The following is a 17,553-nucleotide window of genomic DNA, read 5'->3' on the forward strand; positions in this document are numbered from 1 at the left end:
AAATTGTCAAAAATGTCGCAGTTCACGTGAATATGGATTTCAGAGGAAGATTGAAGATTTAATTGAACCTTTCCATGACTCAAAACCCAAAAATTATGCATAATCATTCTATTTTGGATATAATTGTATCTGAGTGGCTGATGTGATGTTATTTTTGAGTAACGCTTACTATTTCCCATCCAAATTGGCATTCTGGATCCTCCAATGCTACACAATTTTCTTCTTACTTCAAATCCCAAATCCTCTTTAGAATAAAGACTGAAGAGCAAATTTCCACATCGTTAGCAGTGCAACTCTGATTTACGAAATTTACCTAGCTCTGTAGTAATTCTACCAATAACATATTCATGTCATTCGAAGTCGTAATTTAATATTTTTACCGATCCTGTGTTGAAGTAATCTACAGAGTATAGCTACCTTGAGATCCCACAGACTGTAATCTCCCCAGAATCATGACATGCTTTTTTGCGCAGCATGTAACTTTCAGAGCCAAAATCCCATACTGTGGCACTGTCTTTCGGCCATGATGCCATTGAAGCCATTTCGTATAACTGGCTGTATCTGCCATTTTTTGAAGTTCCAAGTTCAGCCCAGTCTTTCTTTTCTTTCAAAAATCTTGTCTTTTGGGAAGTTTTCCCTTTACGGTCCTTACCAGTTCGTTTTTCTTGCATTATTTTTGGGGGGTTTTTAACGTTTTATTATTCATATATCCATCATGAAGTTCTCACGCGCAGCTGCTCTTTCTCTCCTTTCTGGAATCGGGGCTGCATCTCCAGATGCTAACTGTTCTCCTGTGACAACCACAATCTATCAGCCCACTACTATAACTGTCACAGAACCTTCATTCGTAACATCCACTGTTACTCTTGGAGGAGGTGGAGGGTACGGCGAAGCAGAGGAATCTGGTACAACAATATATCAGACTGTCACACTTGGAGGCGGATCTGCTCCCACGCCAGTTACCATCACAGCACCTGCTCAAACTATTACAGCCCCTGCCCAAACTATTACAGTCAATAATGGAGGAACGGTTATTGGAGGAGGCTCCACTTCCACATCGACATCTTTGAAGGTGTTCAAAACTTCTACTCCTATTATAAGTGGAACAGGATCGCTTCTGGGAGTTCAGGTCACACCCCTTCCCTCGGCCGGTTCTACCGGAGCCGTTACACAAGTAAACGTGATATCAGGGGTTTCAACAGTTCAAGTCTGTCCTACTGGTGCTACAACTTATGACTGCACAGAGGTTGTTTATGGGTCAGGAGGAGAAATAATTGTAGTTCAGATCATCACTGTTGATGTCACGATTGATGTCTACGGTGAAGCCAGCACAGTTACAATAACCAAGATTGCCAGTGCTACTTCCACGCCCAGTCTCCCACCTACACACTCGGAAAGTCTTCTTGGAACCAAGACCAGCAAAGTGACATCTACTGGTAAGCCTACAGGACCACCATATTCGTTTGGAAACGGAAGCGAGCCTATCTATCCAACGGGTAGTATTAGAACAGGAATCAGCGTCTCATACAAACCCACTGGAACCGGAAAGCCAACCAAGCCGACGCATGTTGTCTCAATTGGCCAAAATGGCACTCTCTCTTTCTCTCCTCAATACATTGATGCGGAGGAAGGAGATACCGTGCGCTTCAATTTTTACCCAACCAATCACACCGTAACTTCTTGTGATATCGCGGCTCCTTGCTTTATGAATGGTGTCTACGATTCGGGGTTCAAGCCCGTTCTGGCTAAAAACATGACTACATTTGTCGACTTCCCCGTTACAAACGCCACGAACCCACTGTTTTTCTTCAGGTATGTATCGGCCCGTTACAGATTTCATCACTCTCACTAATGTTGTCTTAGTCGTCAAAAGAATGAGTGTGAGTCAGGCATGGTGTTTGCCATCAATCCTAAATCGAAGGCTCAGTATGACGGATTCGTATCTGCTGCCAAGGGTAAGAAGACTACCACCACAAGCCATGCACCGACTGGAACAGCATATTCGACCGGTACGGTTAGAGGCACAGGCCTTCCATATTCTCGCAACGGCACTTACTCATATGGCTTCCCATCCGGCAGTGTCCGACCTACATCCGCGCACTCTGAGTTGGGCATTAGCGTGACCGGCTCATCAAAAGCACCATTTTCTACTGGTGGGCCAAAAACAACTATTGGCACTGGAACTGGGGTACATCATATCGAGACGGGAACAGGGTTCGCACTACCATCCGGCACTTTTAAACCATCTGGCAGTGTCAAGCCATCTGGTAGTATCAAGCCATCTGGTAGTATCAAGCCATCTGGTAGTATCAAGCCATCTGGTAGTATCAAGCCATCTGGTAGTATCAAGCCATCTGGTAGTATCAAGCCATCTGGTAGTATCAAACCATCAGGCAGCATTCGCAGCTCCGGGCGTCCACACTCATCGGGTTCCTTCAGACCAACTGGAAGTATTAGCGGCAGTGGCCATGCATCTTCAACGGGCAGCGCGAAGACAAATATCGTCTCAAGCAGCTCGTCTTCAGTCACAAGCAAAACTAGCTCATCGTCACACTCAACTACTAGCAGTTCAAGTTCGTCTTCACACTCGACCACCAGCAGTTCTAGTTCGACCATCACCACTACTTCTTCAATTCACGGTTATGTTCCCTACAGCTTCTCTACTCCCGTCGCTTCATATGTCGCTCAACCCTATCGAGCGTAAATTGAAGGTTTGATAGAAGTCAGGAGGAGGATTGCATATTTTGAGAGCTAAGAAGCTCAGTGGCGCGGGCGCAGGTGCAGGCAGAATTGGATTTGATTGATGTTACTTTCTTCTTTGGCCCTTGCCCTTGTATTTCGTGTATGCGTTATGTAGAATTGATTTCGAAAATGAGGCTTTTTTTTATGCTGTACTACCAATGTATGTGTTACCTACCAGAATTCTCTCTCATGGTTTTGCTGTTCATATCCCGGTAATGCTAAGTGTTGTCGATTAGGACAGCCACAGGCTTCAAGTGTCATAAACAAATAGATATGGCCAAATGATACGCATGTCCTCAGATTAATCAAATATTGAAAGACCTATAAATCAAGCAAATGATGTCAACGTTCCTGGTTGCTCGATATCCATAAATTCCCTGATACCCTCAACCTTGAACAATATCCGAATATCATATCGCTCAAATTGTCTAGCAAATAAGAATGATACCAAAATCCTCAAGTAGTCCAAAGGAAGTACCCCTCAAGTCGATAGATTGTCGAGTTGAAACCCCCTGAAAAGATTCATTCTGGTACTTTTAGCTGTCTTCGATCAGAATTCAACCCTTTTCACTTTGTCTTTGTTCTCAATTGTGTCAAGCCAATGAAAACCTAACAAAGACATTTTGCATTTGATATGTACTGATATCGATGACTATTTATGAATGACTCCTCAAGGCCCTAATCGCTTCGGACTACATCCTATTGACCGACTCTGATACGTGACTACCCGTAAAATTGTTTCCTGAACCCCATCCCTCCAGAAAGTTCAAGTATGCTGTGTCTCTGCGCGGGGAAGAAATTCTCGACACATTCTGTAGGGCTAAAAGCTATTGCATCAATAGACGCACAATTCATGCCAAGTTCACATCGTATCTAATCAAATCGTTTTGGAGTCTTCCATTGGCAGCCCATCAATTCGCTGCAAGCCAGCCATTTTTCATGTTACACATGCATGCACGCATGCATGCCTGTGGTAAAAATCTTCGATCGATTGTACTTGTGTCTTCCCTGCGTCTTCTCCTACATGCATGTATATTTCTCCAGTCCTTTAAGCTTTCCTAGAAAACCGTAGGGGTGATCATCAGTTGCATGAATTTAAGTCTTGCGACCAGACAAAATAGCCGAATATCGTACTCACAATAATCATGAAAGATATCTAAAACATAAATTTCGAAGTTGGATCCAAATTTGTTCCGATCGTTTTATACTTTCTGGATTGAGATATCTTGTTATTTGAAAACCCAAGGTATCACTATCCTTTGATTCATTCAGAAATTTAATCTTATGAATTTACTAAAGAGCTAGAAAGTGCTCGGAATATTCTTTGAATTGTAGGGGAAGCTTTCACACAACAATCTTCTCTAAAAGTGAGGGCCAAATATATTATACGTGTATGTTTGCCTTTGTGACTGCGTCTGCAGTCCCATGTTGCCATGCTGACAACCTGGTTCTTGTTATGGCTTGGTGGTGTCATGTAGAACCCTGAGTTCCTGATCCGGGTTGGTGGCTAATCACTCTATCTTGGTTGGGCCTTTGATTTAATATATATGCCAAACATCCACCAATCGCGGCATCGCCGTACTTGCCGCAGTCAATGTAAAGCGTTGAAGTTAAACGGCAGATGTATCCTCAGTTACACAAAGAATATCTGGCTATACACCACCTGGCTGGACCAGAGGGAGATTCTCGAAAAGTCGATATCTACGTGAGCTTAACGATTCAAAATTCGCAGGAAAGGGGCCCTCGAAAATAGGGGCCGTTACTAAGGATCTCTGCATTACCCCTAGTAACTTCTTCAAGCTGAATTCGAAAAATTCAAGTCAGTATCCTCGAAGCCGTTTTCTAAGGGAAAGTTCAATATTCAGGACCAGTTGGAAAATCGATGTCGAAACAAGTAGAGGGTCGGCTGCGCCACTACAAACTAACTCATGTCGCAGAGTCTGTGACAGTACGCATGCCCTGGGTCTCTTTCAATGGCAATTGCAACTTCTCCATCGCCTCTATCTATTTTGGTTATCCAAGCCTCCACACATTTCCAAGACTCATATGCGTTCGGGAAGCATGATGGAAATTCGGAGAAGGCGCACCACTGATATGGAAGTTCCCATTCATTCAGAGTCTTGGTATCTTAGAGATGTATATATCTCCCGGCGTATCGTTGATTTGTTCTCCAATCACGCAAAAAAGATGGGATAGATAGTTAATGACCCCGGAAAGACGCAGGATGGCAGGCAGACATGTGGAGTATCTGAATCAAAATTTGAATCTGAAGCTTTTCTTTTGTCGACTCCAACCTTACGTTACACAGGTACTTTCATGGATCAATCCATCTCAAACTTTTTTTTCTTCATCTTCTTTTTCGAACCATTACTCTGGGATACCGCCTTTTTGACAACATCGCAGCTGACAATTATGTCTAATTCCGCTTTCCACTTGCAGATAGATAGCAATCCATCTCTGCCTCACAAGAAGCTGATAAATTGTTTGAGAGATTGACAGGTAATCGACAAAAATTGCTGCAAGAGTTCGTTTGCTCTTCTTAATTCTGAGTCCTGTTATTCTATCTATTTCTGGCCCCATTAGGCCTTTTGCAGTGAATGCCTAGAATCTTTTGATCGAGTAATTAACATCAAGGCTTCCTTTAATAACTCATCAAATGTTAAATATACCCCAAAGTCACAGCCCCCTAAAATCACTGTAGCCTACGCACAATTTTCTTATTCGAAACAAATCTTTCTTGACATCCGTCCATCTTGAATCTTACTATCAAATTTCCATATCAAACATCATGCCTCAAGTTTTACCCGGTGATGTAACTGGCTTATACTATATTTTGGTCAGCAACCTCCCATGGTCATGCACATGGCAAATTCTAAAAGACTTCGCACGAAAACATGATTCTGAGGGACATTGTCTTGCAATCGAACATGCGCAGGTATATCCAGGGTCAACTTGTGGGTGGGTGACAGTGCGTGGAAAGGAGGACTTTCTTAAAGCACTCCGTAAGTTCTTCAATTATGAAGAGATAGGACTAACATCCGTAGAGCATTTACAAGGTGGAACTATGGGAAATCGAGCGTTGTGTGCAGATGGCCGCAATGAAACGAAGCCGATTCAAGTGCGGGATCTTGCTGTCCCGTGGACCACCTCAAACTCCTGCGGAAATGTGTCAAGGACAAGAATGGCACTCCCAACACCAACATCTTCGGTGTCACCAGCGTCTGCAATGCCAATTCAACAGATACCATTCATTCAAATGGCTCCTTTAACCGAAAGCACATATATCTCTACTTCTACATCAGCCAAATTTAATGATCGAGGCTTGACTCAGGTAGAACTTCCCAAACTCATTGCCATGACATAAGTTAACAGGCTCAGATTCAACAGATACAAAGTATTGAAATGTATCCAAATGTGCCAGTACCGCTCACCTATCCATCTATGTTGTATGCCGGTGATATGGCACCAGATACACCAGTATACATACAACCATCTTCACAATCATTCGCAGCATCTCCTCCTATTTCTTACATAACTCAACGATCCGACAAAATGAAAATTGTAAGAAGCAAAGTCATCATTACCCAGCTTCCTCGAGAAACATCGACTTCTTATCTAGAAACTTACTTGTACAATGTCATAAAATCGGAATATCGCGGCAGTCTATCCACCGAGAACCCTCTTGATGCTCTACGCAATATGATTATCGAAAAGCATCCAGATGGGAGGCAAAAGTGTCATACTTTCCTGACTTTCCACACGCATAACATGGCCCAGGCTATGGTGGAAATGCTTGACGGTGTGGTGTTTTGTGGAAAGGTTCTGCGGGCAAAGCTTGCAAAGGAAGGTGCAGAGCCCAGAGAACGGCGGCAAGATATCAAACCCTCCAAAGCAAGACCTATGGCATCTCAGGGAAAGAAGTCGGGGAGACCCAAGGAGATCAGGGGGAGAAAGATCCAGACAATGGAAGAAAGAGAAAGGGATGGAGTTTTAGCAGCCAGATCGAGTACTGTAGCTGCAGTAGCCGCAGTAGCAGCGCGATCCAAGACAGAGACAGATACAAAGGTGAAATCACCGATGGTGGTGAATGGATCGACTCCGGAAAGCAACTTCTGGTGATCGACCAAAGAGATACTTCACGGTCCTCGAGGCTGGTCCCATGAGGAACACAATACATAAAGGCAGTGACAATACTGATGTTGAGAGCAAGCGAGAGTAGCTTTTTTCGAGTTTAGGTAGCCATAAGCATATGGTACTGGCGAATTCGGTGGGTGGAATGTGTTGTGAGCATTTATGGTGACCACTGGTGCTTCTTTTGATTTTTTGGAAATTTTTGGAATTTTTTGGAATTCATAGCGCTGTATTGTATCTCCCACGCAACTTGTCTTATGAGTCTATCTCAAGGCGGGCCTAGCAGTCGTCGTCGTTAATGTCCAGAGTGAACAGTGGAGAATTGAAGTAGCTCACAATAGAATATTTCTCTCTCAGTCAGCCATAACAGGTCTGGCTGTTTGCTACATAGTTCATCTCCTCAATAATAATAATATCTTAAACACACAAAATGAGAATGCAAGATATCATAACCTTTTGAGACATTTAATTTCCCATGTTTATCCATCGATGATCGGATCTTGAGTCCGGGGATTCCAATAAGAAGTCTCACTAATCAGAGAACATCAATTATGGTTCTCATCGTCGCTTATACGATAGAGCGTTCTCCTCGAGAGGAAACCTCCAAATAGCGAACATCCAGATTTACTTTCTGGCAGCTTGGGAGCTGTAACAACATCATTCTTTGAAATGATAAGTATATCTCGGGTAAGTGATACGTGTGTTCCATGGTTGTACTTCTGCATTAGAGGTATTCAGACCATAGCCACCAAGACATTGCCTGGCGGATAACATTTAGTTCACTCGTACTTACTTGATACATGTATTCACTTGAAGCAGACGTTTTGTTCAAGCTTTTGTGAGGAAACATCGGACGAACTCCGCACTGTGACACAATTAACATTTCAGTCCGAGATTATGCAAGATGTCCCTGTCAGATTATGCAAGTACCCATTTTAAGACCTGCAACAAAACTTCCAGCACAGGCTGCGCACGTGCAGTATTCTCTGGTGGCAGTCCTCTTTTCCATCATTCCAGTATGCTTTGAACATTATGATTGTTGTTAATGTAATAGACTGTGATCCGCACCAAAGATATAAGAGATGAGCAATAAGGAATGAGGAAAAGAAAAAACAATGCTAATCACATGATATCACTCATAGAAAGGACTAAAACATTTGTTGCATATCTTGAGTGACGCTGCTGAATATTTGTTGCATGTCTTGACGATATTGTAGTTTTAGTCCTGCATGAAAAGAAGCGCCTTACTGTGTTGGTAGTGGCAAGGACTATTTTTAGGGGGCTGGATGAGGAGGAAGAGAGATTAGATTGGCTGGGAGTGGCTGGGATGGGAAAAGCCGAGATTTATGCGACAGAAATGCAAAGATTGAGTCTTTGGTGTTCATATCGGCTTCTTCCTCTGATATACACAGTACCGTACGATAATTGACGAAGAAGCGATGAGATATATTCTGCTAACTATCTGCCTCACTGTTAACTACTATCTGCTAATAGCCCACGGACACTAAGGTCATCTTCATGCATCATCACGATTGTGTATAACCTAGTGCATTGAGTAACTCAAAGTTTGGTCGGCTCAACTACTCGGTTATCTTCTTGTGCAATTAGTTCAAGGCTATGGTTTTGCGTTGCCAGATTCTTGCAGCATTTGTTGCATATCTCAGTTGCGTCCTGCAGTATCGACCCAGTGAGGCGGGATCAGAATGACTACTTTCGTACGAGCACTTTTCTATACAGAGGCTAGATTTGTACTTTGTGTGTGTACGGAGTAGATGTAAACGGACTTAGATGTCGTACAATTGGCGAGTGAATGACATGTTCTCCAGCGTACCGTCGAGAGATGATACACCACAACGAAACGATGATTGTGAAGGATCTTCAAAAACACTTTCCGCCATGATGATAATCTGATATCGTGCATACGTAACAGGAGCTTTGAGATGAAATTTGAAAGGACCTTTCCAACGCCGAGGAATGTTGGAGTGATTTAGTGAAGGGATGAACCGAGTCTCCCTGCGACTAACAGTCCAAGCTTTCAAGTGCCACCCATCTAATAAACTCTGAATAACATTCGTACTATACCCAACATTAATACCAGAGTAATACATATTTTCAATAGAAATGTTTGAACTATCTGTGCATATATTGGTTCTTCATAAATTGCCATTATCATTGCAATATCAATACTTACCTAGGTACGTACTGTAGTTACAATCCTCAATCCTTGATTGTGATTCACCAACCTCTCATCATTTTTCTATGGTCGCGCAATATGCGCATTTACGTGATGTGGATGTCCTTGAGGCTCGAGATGCCCAAGCCAAGCTCAAGCTCCTACACATACATTCCACCAAACAACCAACCACCATTATTTTGTACATCGTACTTCGTACATACAAGATGCGTTGACAGTACCATTTGCCAACTACTAGTTTAGCTTTCTTTTGTGTCTCTTGAGATGATTGTAACTTTAGATTAGACACCAATCTATTACTGCTACCGAGGTGTCTATCTGTGTTTTGTATTTGGCTTTGTATCTAGCCACAAATACACAAATCATATCCATCGGGTTGAACCTAAAAACATCTCATGACTTAAAAGTTAACGGCTGTTTCATTACTTTAACCCATTCTTCAGACCAGAAGAGATAAGTTCGTTCATATAACCCCACTCACTACAACCCTACCAAAAGAAATCTAGTAATCTAACCAGGGGGTCGGGTCCTATATCCCGTCCCTTTCTCAAGCTACCACGGTTATCGAAACTCTAAGATACACTTTCAGAATTCTTGTGCACAGCACGAGGGAATATATTCGAAATCTTCATTTCTACTTATCTAGATCTTGCCTGGAGACATTACATGTCAGTATCATTGATATTTGTCTCATCGACATTCGTAACACACAACTCTGACGGAACCATACTTGGATGATCCTTTGAAGGCACATCACTCGACCCTTCATTTCCTCGCATGAAGAAGGAAGGGAGCAAGGTTATTTATTATTCATACTCGGTACCAATAACAGATTAGATATAAACGGCAAGAGCATCCGAGACAAGTTTATGCCGAGAATTTCATTATGCCAAATCTCCAATCTCCTGTCCCTGCAGCACAGGGCAAGATACAGCCCCAAACACATCGACGAACACATTCCTTAACCCCAGATACAGCTCGAACGGTCTCAACATTAAAGACAGCATGGGCGGAGACCCAATTTGCAGATGAGGTATCTGGAGGAACAAACCAAAACAAGATCGAAGCACCTGCTCCCTTACCTGCGACTGCGGCCCTCACTGCGAGGAATACTCCATCAACGGCTAATGAAGGAACAACTCCTCCGCGACCAGCTCGAACACACCAACGCTCCCTCTCACAATTATTACCTTCCTGGAGTACGCGTCAGACTTTCCAAGCTACCAACGGATCGGCAGATAATTCACCAACCAAGGAGGATCTACCATTCGAATACATGGCGTCGTTGACTGGAGATAAAGGTGGTCGAGCAAGAGTTACCACAAGGAAAAGTGGTTGGTTTGGGGGATCTTCGGCTTCAGAAGTTACAGGATCGGAACAAGATGAACTGGACTCGAAAAAGGCATCTGCTAGAGAGCCTTCGCCCAATCGAAAGCTCGAAAGAAGGGGAACTCTCCCTGTCCTCGATTCCAACTCTACTCCTGCGAAATCAACCGGCGTCTTTGGTTTCTTATCTTCTTCAAAGGCTCCTGCACAACCAATTCAACTACCTTCAGATCTGGACAATGACGAGTATATCAATCTCGATATCCAATCTTCACTATTTCCATCCGGTCAAATCGACACTTTCTCCCCTGCTGCCTTCAAGAACCTTCGCGTTAATGCCGAGGGCGTCATACAAAAACTCCAAAACGTATACAAACTTCGCACTATTCAATACAATGAAACGAGAGCTGAAAAGGATGCACAAGAAGAGGAACTGGAAGAGGCCGAGACTCGCGCCAAATTTCTCAAACTTCAACTAGAAGATATGGTCAAGAAATTCAATGAACAAGATACCACGATAGAGGAATTAGTAAACCAACTTGCCGAGGAGAAACTGGCTCGCGTGGAAGAGAGAGATCAGTTTAATGCTCAGACAAAAAGGAGGGAAGAAGAAGCGAGGATTTCACAACATCGTGCGAGCTGTTGTTCGACGGCGGGAGAAGAAGATCTAGGCATTCCCCCAGATATAAGAGCTAAATGGAGGAAAAGTGCAGGGAGTGCTGACTTGAGCGGCGAAAGTGATGATGATATGGCAAGTGGCGGAGGTGAAAGTGTCTTCTCGAGAAGCCGAAGTCCCACACTTACAGTCTCGACTGTCATGACAACCAAAGATAGTACGAGGGACAGCACGCCTGATGTTCCTTCATCGTTTGGACGTGTTGGGGCTTTACAAAAGGATGCTCAAATTAACAATAATCCTACGATAGTCGTTCCCGCCAAACCAAAACCTCAAACTTCAGCTTTCAAGAAAATGCTAGGTATTGGCTCTGGCGAATCAAGTCCTACAAACGGATGCGCAAATTGTAGTGGTCAGGGAGCATCGATGGCATGGGACACTGTGGGCTTACTAAGAGCTGAAAATAAGACTCTGAAAGACAGAGTCAATGTAATGGAAGGAGAGATTGAAGGGGCGTTAGACATATGCGGAGGTCTATTTCCTGTCAGGTCTGGATTATGAGGAGGACAATTGACAAAAACATACATATATTATCAACCAGCTTGAAAGAAAGCTGGTTTCGACTTGGGCATCACCAGGATGATGAAATCTACAAGAACGACCAAAAAATAAATACACCAATGACGACAATGACCAACCAACGGACTCAATAGCAGTCTTTATTATACCCCTTCTTGTTCCTGATATTTTTTTCTTTCTTCTTTTTTTGGTTTGCATGTCTCTCATGCACTCTGCTACCCATTGGATGGCTAGCTTCACAGTGTTGCTTATGATTAGCTGCACTCTCAACCTTTGGACATTTTCTTGGAGCTGAACTTGGATGTGTTTCTTGGCATACAAAATGGCATTTGCTCTGCTCATTATGGCTCACGGCTACGGGGGTGAAACAGCATAGTAACAGGAGTTGTGCGAATTTCTGCGCGGTGCATGATACGTTCTTTAAGCGAGGTCATGGAGGTGGATGATAAAACTTCCCGTGGCCTCGATTGGTTTTGATTTTGGGACTAGAGGTACAGAATGGATGGCCGCGGATAGCAACATATATCTAGATAGGTGTTGTCAATAGATGAATCGGAAAAGGGATACCTGGCGTTTGGTTGTTATATCGTGCGTGTTTGTATGTGCATTCTGGTGATGTTCTGGTGATTACTAACTCTATTTATGATTTGCTCCAGGAAGATAGTCAATCATGGTGGCGATGAAAGGTATAAGTCACATTTACTCTAGGTTTTAGCGGATTACGCAGGGGGGGTTACCTAGGCTACGTAGGTAGGTATCTACATGGCACATGGAATCTGACGACTTGGAGACATGGGTATGGGTGTGTATTGTGGTTGTATGTTATGTTGTGTGTAATCTTGGAGTGAGGATAGTATAGTATTGTATATCGAGATACTTTGGAGTTTGCAGTCTGGAGTTTGTGTGGAGAAAAGAATCGAGAAAGGAAAAGAATCTAGGTACATTGTCATATTGGGACTCCAGTTATGCAGGTTTACAGGGTGGGTAGTTAGCGAAGAAAGACCTACCAATACCAGAGGTGATAATGCCACGCATAGCATGTAACATCCTACCATATGCGACGCACAACATATATATCTTCCCTACAAGTCGATGTGAGATGAGTTCTGTGATGATGCGTTGGAGAACATAACGCCGGCCCTGTTCTGTCATGTGAATTGTCTACGTTCTATAATGGCACATTTATTCATACACTATGCAGCCAGCTAGGCATAGCATCTTGTATTTTACAACTTCATGAAGATTTACATAGTACACACAATCACATCAACGCATAGGATTCTCAGTATGTAATGTACGACAAAAGTGGTCAATACAGATTTGATCATTTTCGCAATAATATTCTATCATCCTAAGATAAATAGCTAACGTGCGCAGAAATTCCAGTGATATCAACAACTATCCATGCCATCATATAAACTATCGTCTTAAAACTATCGTCTAAGATCCATTGTAAGCTCAAAAAGATCGTGGTTTTGGGTCCGAGGAGCATTTATTCATCCGATTTCCATCACAATTTTGCGGCAATTCTACACGCAAATATGGTGTCGAGAGAAAGAGCACTAATGAGCTGCAGCACTAACAGCCTTGGCCGTTTCTTTAGTCTCGCGTTCTAGGAGTGCCTCCATGACACCCACTGGACCAGCGGCCTTCATTTCCTTGACAATTTGGTCCACGCCAAGTTGTTGGTCGGTCCAAAGAGGTTCTGGAGCCTCGCTGCCAGCTTCGCCTACACCGATAAAACCACCTTCGGCGGCCCATTCGGAAGTGCGTTTGATACCGAGTTCGGTGAATACAGAATCGATGGCATTGACAAGATGTTCACGATATTCGCGAACATGGCCTGGTGTGGGAGTGATACGAAGGCGCTCTTGGCCAACAGGAACGGTAGGATAATTGATAGACTGGACATAAATGCCGTGAACATCAAGAAGCATGTCAGATGCACGTTTGGCAAGCTCCGCATTTCCAACAAGAACGGGAATAATGTGAGAGGGGTTAGGGATGACTGGAATATCGCGCTCGCTAAGTGAGTCTTTGACGGCTCGAGTATGGAGTTGTTGAAGGCGGCGGTCACCTTGGTATTCCGATTGATATTCAATGGCGGCTTGTGCACCGGCCATGGTTGCGGGTGGAAGAGAGGTGGTGAAAATGAAACCGGCAGCAAGAGATCGGATAGCGTCAACCATCTTGTGGGATCCGGCAATATAACCACCGACACATCCGTATGCTTTGCCTAGAGTTCCAGTGATGATATCCACGCGGTCCATGATGGTACCCTTTGGACGGCCTGCAAGATGAGCTTCATAGTCTAGATGTTCTGCTACACCAGCGCCGTGTGGTCCATACATTCCTACTGCATGGACTTCATCGAGAAAGGTAAGTGCGCCGTATTTCTCGGCTAAATCGCAAATCCCCTCAATGGGGCCGATTGAGCCGCACATGCTGTACACGGATTCGAATGCAATAATCTTAGGAACTTCACGTGGAAGAGATGCCAACTTGGCCTCTAAATCCTCCAAATCATTGTGCTTGAAGACCATTTTCTTCGCGCCAGAGTGCCTGATGCCCTGAATCATAGAAGCGTGATTCAAAGAATCCGACAAAAATACACAATCGGGCAACTTGCTACCAAGGGTCGCAAGAGTCGCATCGTTCGCCACATAGCATGAAGTAAAAACAAGCGCAGCATCCTTAGCATGAAGTTTCGCAATTGATGCCTCAAGGCCAACCGCATGCTGGTTATGACCTGAAATATTTCTAGTCCCACCAGCACCAGCACCATATACATCAAGGGTTTCATGCATCGCCTTCAGGACTTGTGGATTCCGGCCCATGCCAAGGTAATCGTTGGAGCACCATACCGTCACTTTCTCATTCTTGTCGGCCATGTGAGCCCGGGGGAATTCCTTGGCCAACCGGTTGATATTGTTGAAGTAGCGGTATGACTTGTCCTTGTGCTTCTTCTCCAATTCCGCGTTATAGAATCCTTCGTAATCGAACTTGGGGGCCTTTGATTGGTCATGGCGAGTAGCTTGAGTTGGTGGGCGCGTTTGCTTGATGTGTTGAAATGGTACTATTCATCTTACGTTAGAAGATGACTCGACACGAACAATTGGGGGAGGCTCGGAAAAGAGAATACATACCATTTTCACGACCAAACACAGTATCCTCGACAGCCCTCGCTTCATGGGATCTGCTAGTGTGAAGTTTTGCCTTTCCTGTGCTAACTTTTCCGGAAAAGGCTCGAATGGCCTTCATAGCAGTCACGCCACCAAATCCAACCTTTCCGGCCTTTGCGGTTTGGACGGCGAGAGCTTTGCCCATGACTGGACATCTACCAGCAATGGTCTGGAGATTGGACATACTGCCCCCACCTGGGGAGGCATGGGGACGAGCGGAGGTCGAAAGGGATCGGAGGGTTGCGGGCGAGGTCTTTTGAAGAAATGGGCACATTGCCCGACCTTTGAGAACGGCTTCCATAATTAATTGCTTGTTCGATGAGTGGATCGACAATGGATTCGAAGAATTGAATTGGGAGCAATGACCCTCGTAAAATTTCCTTTGAACCAGGAAATGCGACGAGCGAAAAGAATATTGAGGGAAGAGTGAATTTATTTGGAAGAGTAAAAAGAGAACAGAGCGGCGGGATGATAGATTATTATGTACGGCAGAGGACTGGACTTTGTATAAAAACTTACCGAGGGGTGGAAAGAGTAGAGTACAGTAAGAAAGAACCCTGACTAAATTAATACTGTCACAACTATAATTATCGATGTAACGGGAAATGGATTAAATCTTTCCCCGATGGATGATTATTTGGAATAAGCAATTGATGATTGGTCAATTAAATGGAATCAATGAAGATTTAAAGTATTTGATACCTATTTGAGTAATTTGAAGATTGTCCCTTGGAGCTAACAATGATTGTTTTATAAATGGGTAAAATAGGTATATAGCATGACTCTGATACATTCTCTTTGTGCTCCTCGAGGTTGTTCGAGATGGTTCGAAGTTGGATATGTGTACTTATCTACTTAGCACATACCTTTGTACGAGTACATCTGTCTAGTCGATAGATAGATAGATGTATATATAGATATAGATATAGATATAGATATAGATATAGATATAGATATAGATATAGATATAGATATAGATATATACACACACACATATATACACACATATATATACACACATATATAGCTTGAGTAATCAAAAGCAAATCTTCTCAATATCTTATCGTGTCTTTCATACCGGAGAGACTTTCATTTTCAAATCCCGAGTTCTACTCTGGAATCAAATCAATTCTCGGGAATCTTCGCAAAGTTTCAAAGATCCCTTGGTATCCTGGTAGTCATAAACTAAAGTAAAGGCTATCCACATCCGGGGTTTCCAATCATATCGTATTCGGACTTGAAATAAAATAGTTTGAAAATTCTGGAACTCTGTACTCGACTCTTGCCAAGTTAAAATTCTACTTAGTTCTAGCGTCAATCGAGTACTTCCATCAGAAATTCTAGAAGCGATGCTAAAGAATCTAATCATATCGTAGGGCTGCTTCATGGCGGTGCTTGCAAAAGCCAATCAAAATTTAGGCCATGTCGTCCTTCTTGAAAGACGACAATTATGCAAAAACATTGACGGGCAACAAACTGCAATTCATCAACAGTTGTCCTTCCCCGTCAGACAAAGGCTTTTGAATAGTCTCGACACCAATCGGAATAAAACGTTACAAGGAAGCAGACATCCATCAAAGATCACCCAATACCCACCTACAGATCCTCAACTTTCTCCACGGAAGTAAATTCCCGCGGTGACGCATCAATTCTTACCATGACTGTGTACGGAACTACATCAGTCAACACAGTCGGATATGGACACAAAGCAGAATGATGGTATCCCGTCTGTTCTAGTGAACAATATACATAATACGCATCAAGTAACACGGTGTATCTACACGGCCTGCATGGGATGCATTCATAGTTGATTACTCTTTTCCAACGTTAGATATTTATTTACATATGTGATCGTTCCGCTCCAGCCACTTTGAACTGCTTGAGTGTTGTTGAGCCAATTAAATGCAGTGGTCAGAATGGCACATCGCCCATCTGTTGACAACATACATGCGTCTAGGGGCGGGAAAAGATCGCTTGCCTAACACGAACGTTGAATCTGCAAGTTCGGATTAAGGGCTCGCAATTCTGTGTTTATTTATCAGGACCAATAAATAAAGCGACGTACGTACTCTGTTTAGTGTATCTAACATGCAGTTGGGTTCGGTATTTATTCACAAGGTCGCACAGATAATACTGCCATCTGCTTGAATGTAGCTGTAGCGGGAGAGGGAGAAGTTGAGTATTGAAGGTATTGAAGTGTTCAAATTATGAACCATAGTCGTACAATTGGCAAGTAAATTTTCATTTCTTTTCCGGGGATGATGGTCAGCGTGAAGGTTGTGATATTTCTCTCGTCTTCCCCTTCGGGAGTTGGGCCAACTGGGTTTGATGGATAGGATGTGCGTGGCGTGGCTTCGAAACAGAGTTATGGTATTTTATAATGGAATCATGATTTGAATGGCAGAAAACATCAGCTTCCCTCAATCTTCATTCACAGATTATTAGTAATCAAGATCTACTTGAACAATTAAAGAAGTTCATTTTGCAATTCCACTTACCAAATCCCCCCCTTGTTCAACTGCCATGTCGGTAAAGGCACTCTCTATTGATTGCACATTCTGAATCTAAATACGTACTAACAAATTTCCCGAAGGGTCGTTGATCAAGCTAAATGGCTAGAGGCATGTCACGAACTCCTCGCCATGGAGACAGTTCATTTCCGCTCACAAGCTGCATCCAACAGGACCCTTGAGGACTTCCCACAACCAAAGTCACGAAAGATTGTACCTTTACATCACTTGCCAGTCCCATTATGCTCTCCTATCTTTTCAACTGTCGCAAAA

At 43.3% G+C, this 17,553-nt stretch overlaps 4 protein-coding genes across 4 annotated transcripts; 3 read left to right on the forward strand and 1 right to left on the reverse strand.

Moving 5' to 3' along the window:
• Window positions 1-715: 715 nt before the first annotated feature.
• Bfra_005408 (putative serine-threonine rich protein) lies at window positions 716-2,704 on the forward strand (the record flags this gene model as incomplete). Its single annotated transcript, XM_037335792.1, has 2 exons — window positions 716-1,812; window positions 1,864-2,704. The coding sequence occupies 2 exons, from the start codon at window positions 716-718 to the stop codon at window positions 2,702-2,704; spliced, it is 1,938 nt and encodes a 645-aa protein (XP_037192887.1).
• Window positions 2,705-5,530: 2,826 nt separating this feature from the next.
• Bfra_005409 (uncharacterized protein) lies at window positions 5,531-6,861 on the forward strand (the record flags this gene model as incomplete). The annotated part of the gene is made up of 3 exons (XM_037335793.1): window positions 5,531-5,744; window positions 5,787-6,073; window positions 6,121-6,861. The coding sequence occupies 3 exons, from the start codon at window positions 5,531-5,533 to the stop codon at window positions 6,859-6,861; spliced, it is 1,242 nt and encodes a 413-aa protein (XP_037192888.1).
• A 3,092-nt stretch (window positions 6,862-9,953) lies between these two features.
• Window positions 9,954-11,570, forward strand: Bfra_005410 (uncharacterized protein; the record flags this gene model as incomplete). The annotated part of the gene is made up of 1 exon (XM_037335794.1): window positions 9,954-11,570. One exon carries the CDS (start codon window positions 9,954-9,956, stop codon window positions 11,568-11,570), a length of 1,617 nt encoding a protein of 538 aa, XP_037192889.1.
• A 1,580-nt stretch (window positions 11,571-13,150) lies between these two features.
• Window positions 13,151-15,071, reverse strand: Bfra_005411 (putative 5-aminolevulinate synthase protein; the record flags this gene model as incomplete). Its single annotated transcript, XM_037335795.1, has 2 exons — window positions 13,151-14,664; window positions 14,735-15,071. The coding sequence occupies 2 exons, from the start codon at window positions 15,069-15,071 to the stop codon at window positions 13,151-13,153; spliced, it is 1,851 nt and encodes a 616-aa protein (XP_037192890.1).
• Between the last annotated feature and the right edge of the window lie 2,482 nt (window positions 15,072-17,553).

The sequence above is a fragment of the Botrytis fragariae genome (genome assembly GCF_013461495.1).
Source record: "Botrytis fragariae strain BVB16 chromosome Unknown tig00000054, whole genome shotgun sequence".
Taxonomy (NCBI): Eukaryota; Fungi; Ascomycota; class Leotiomycetes; order Helotiales; family Sclerotiniaceae; genus Botrytis; species Botrytis fragariae.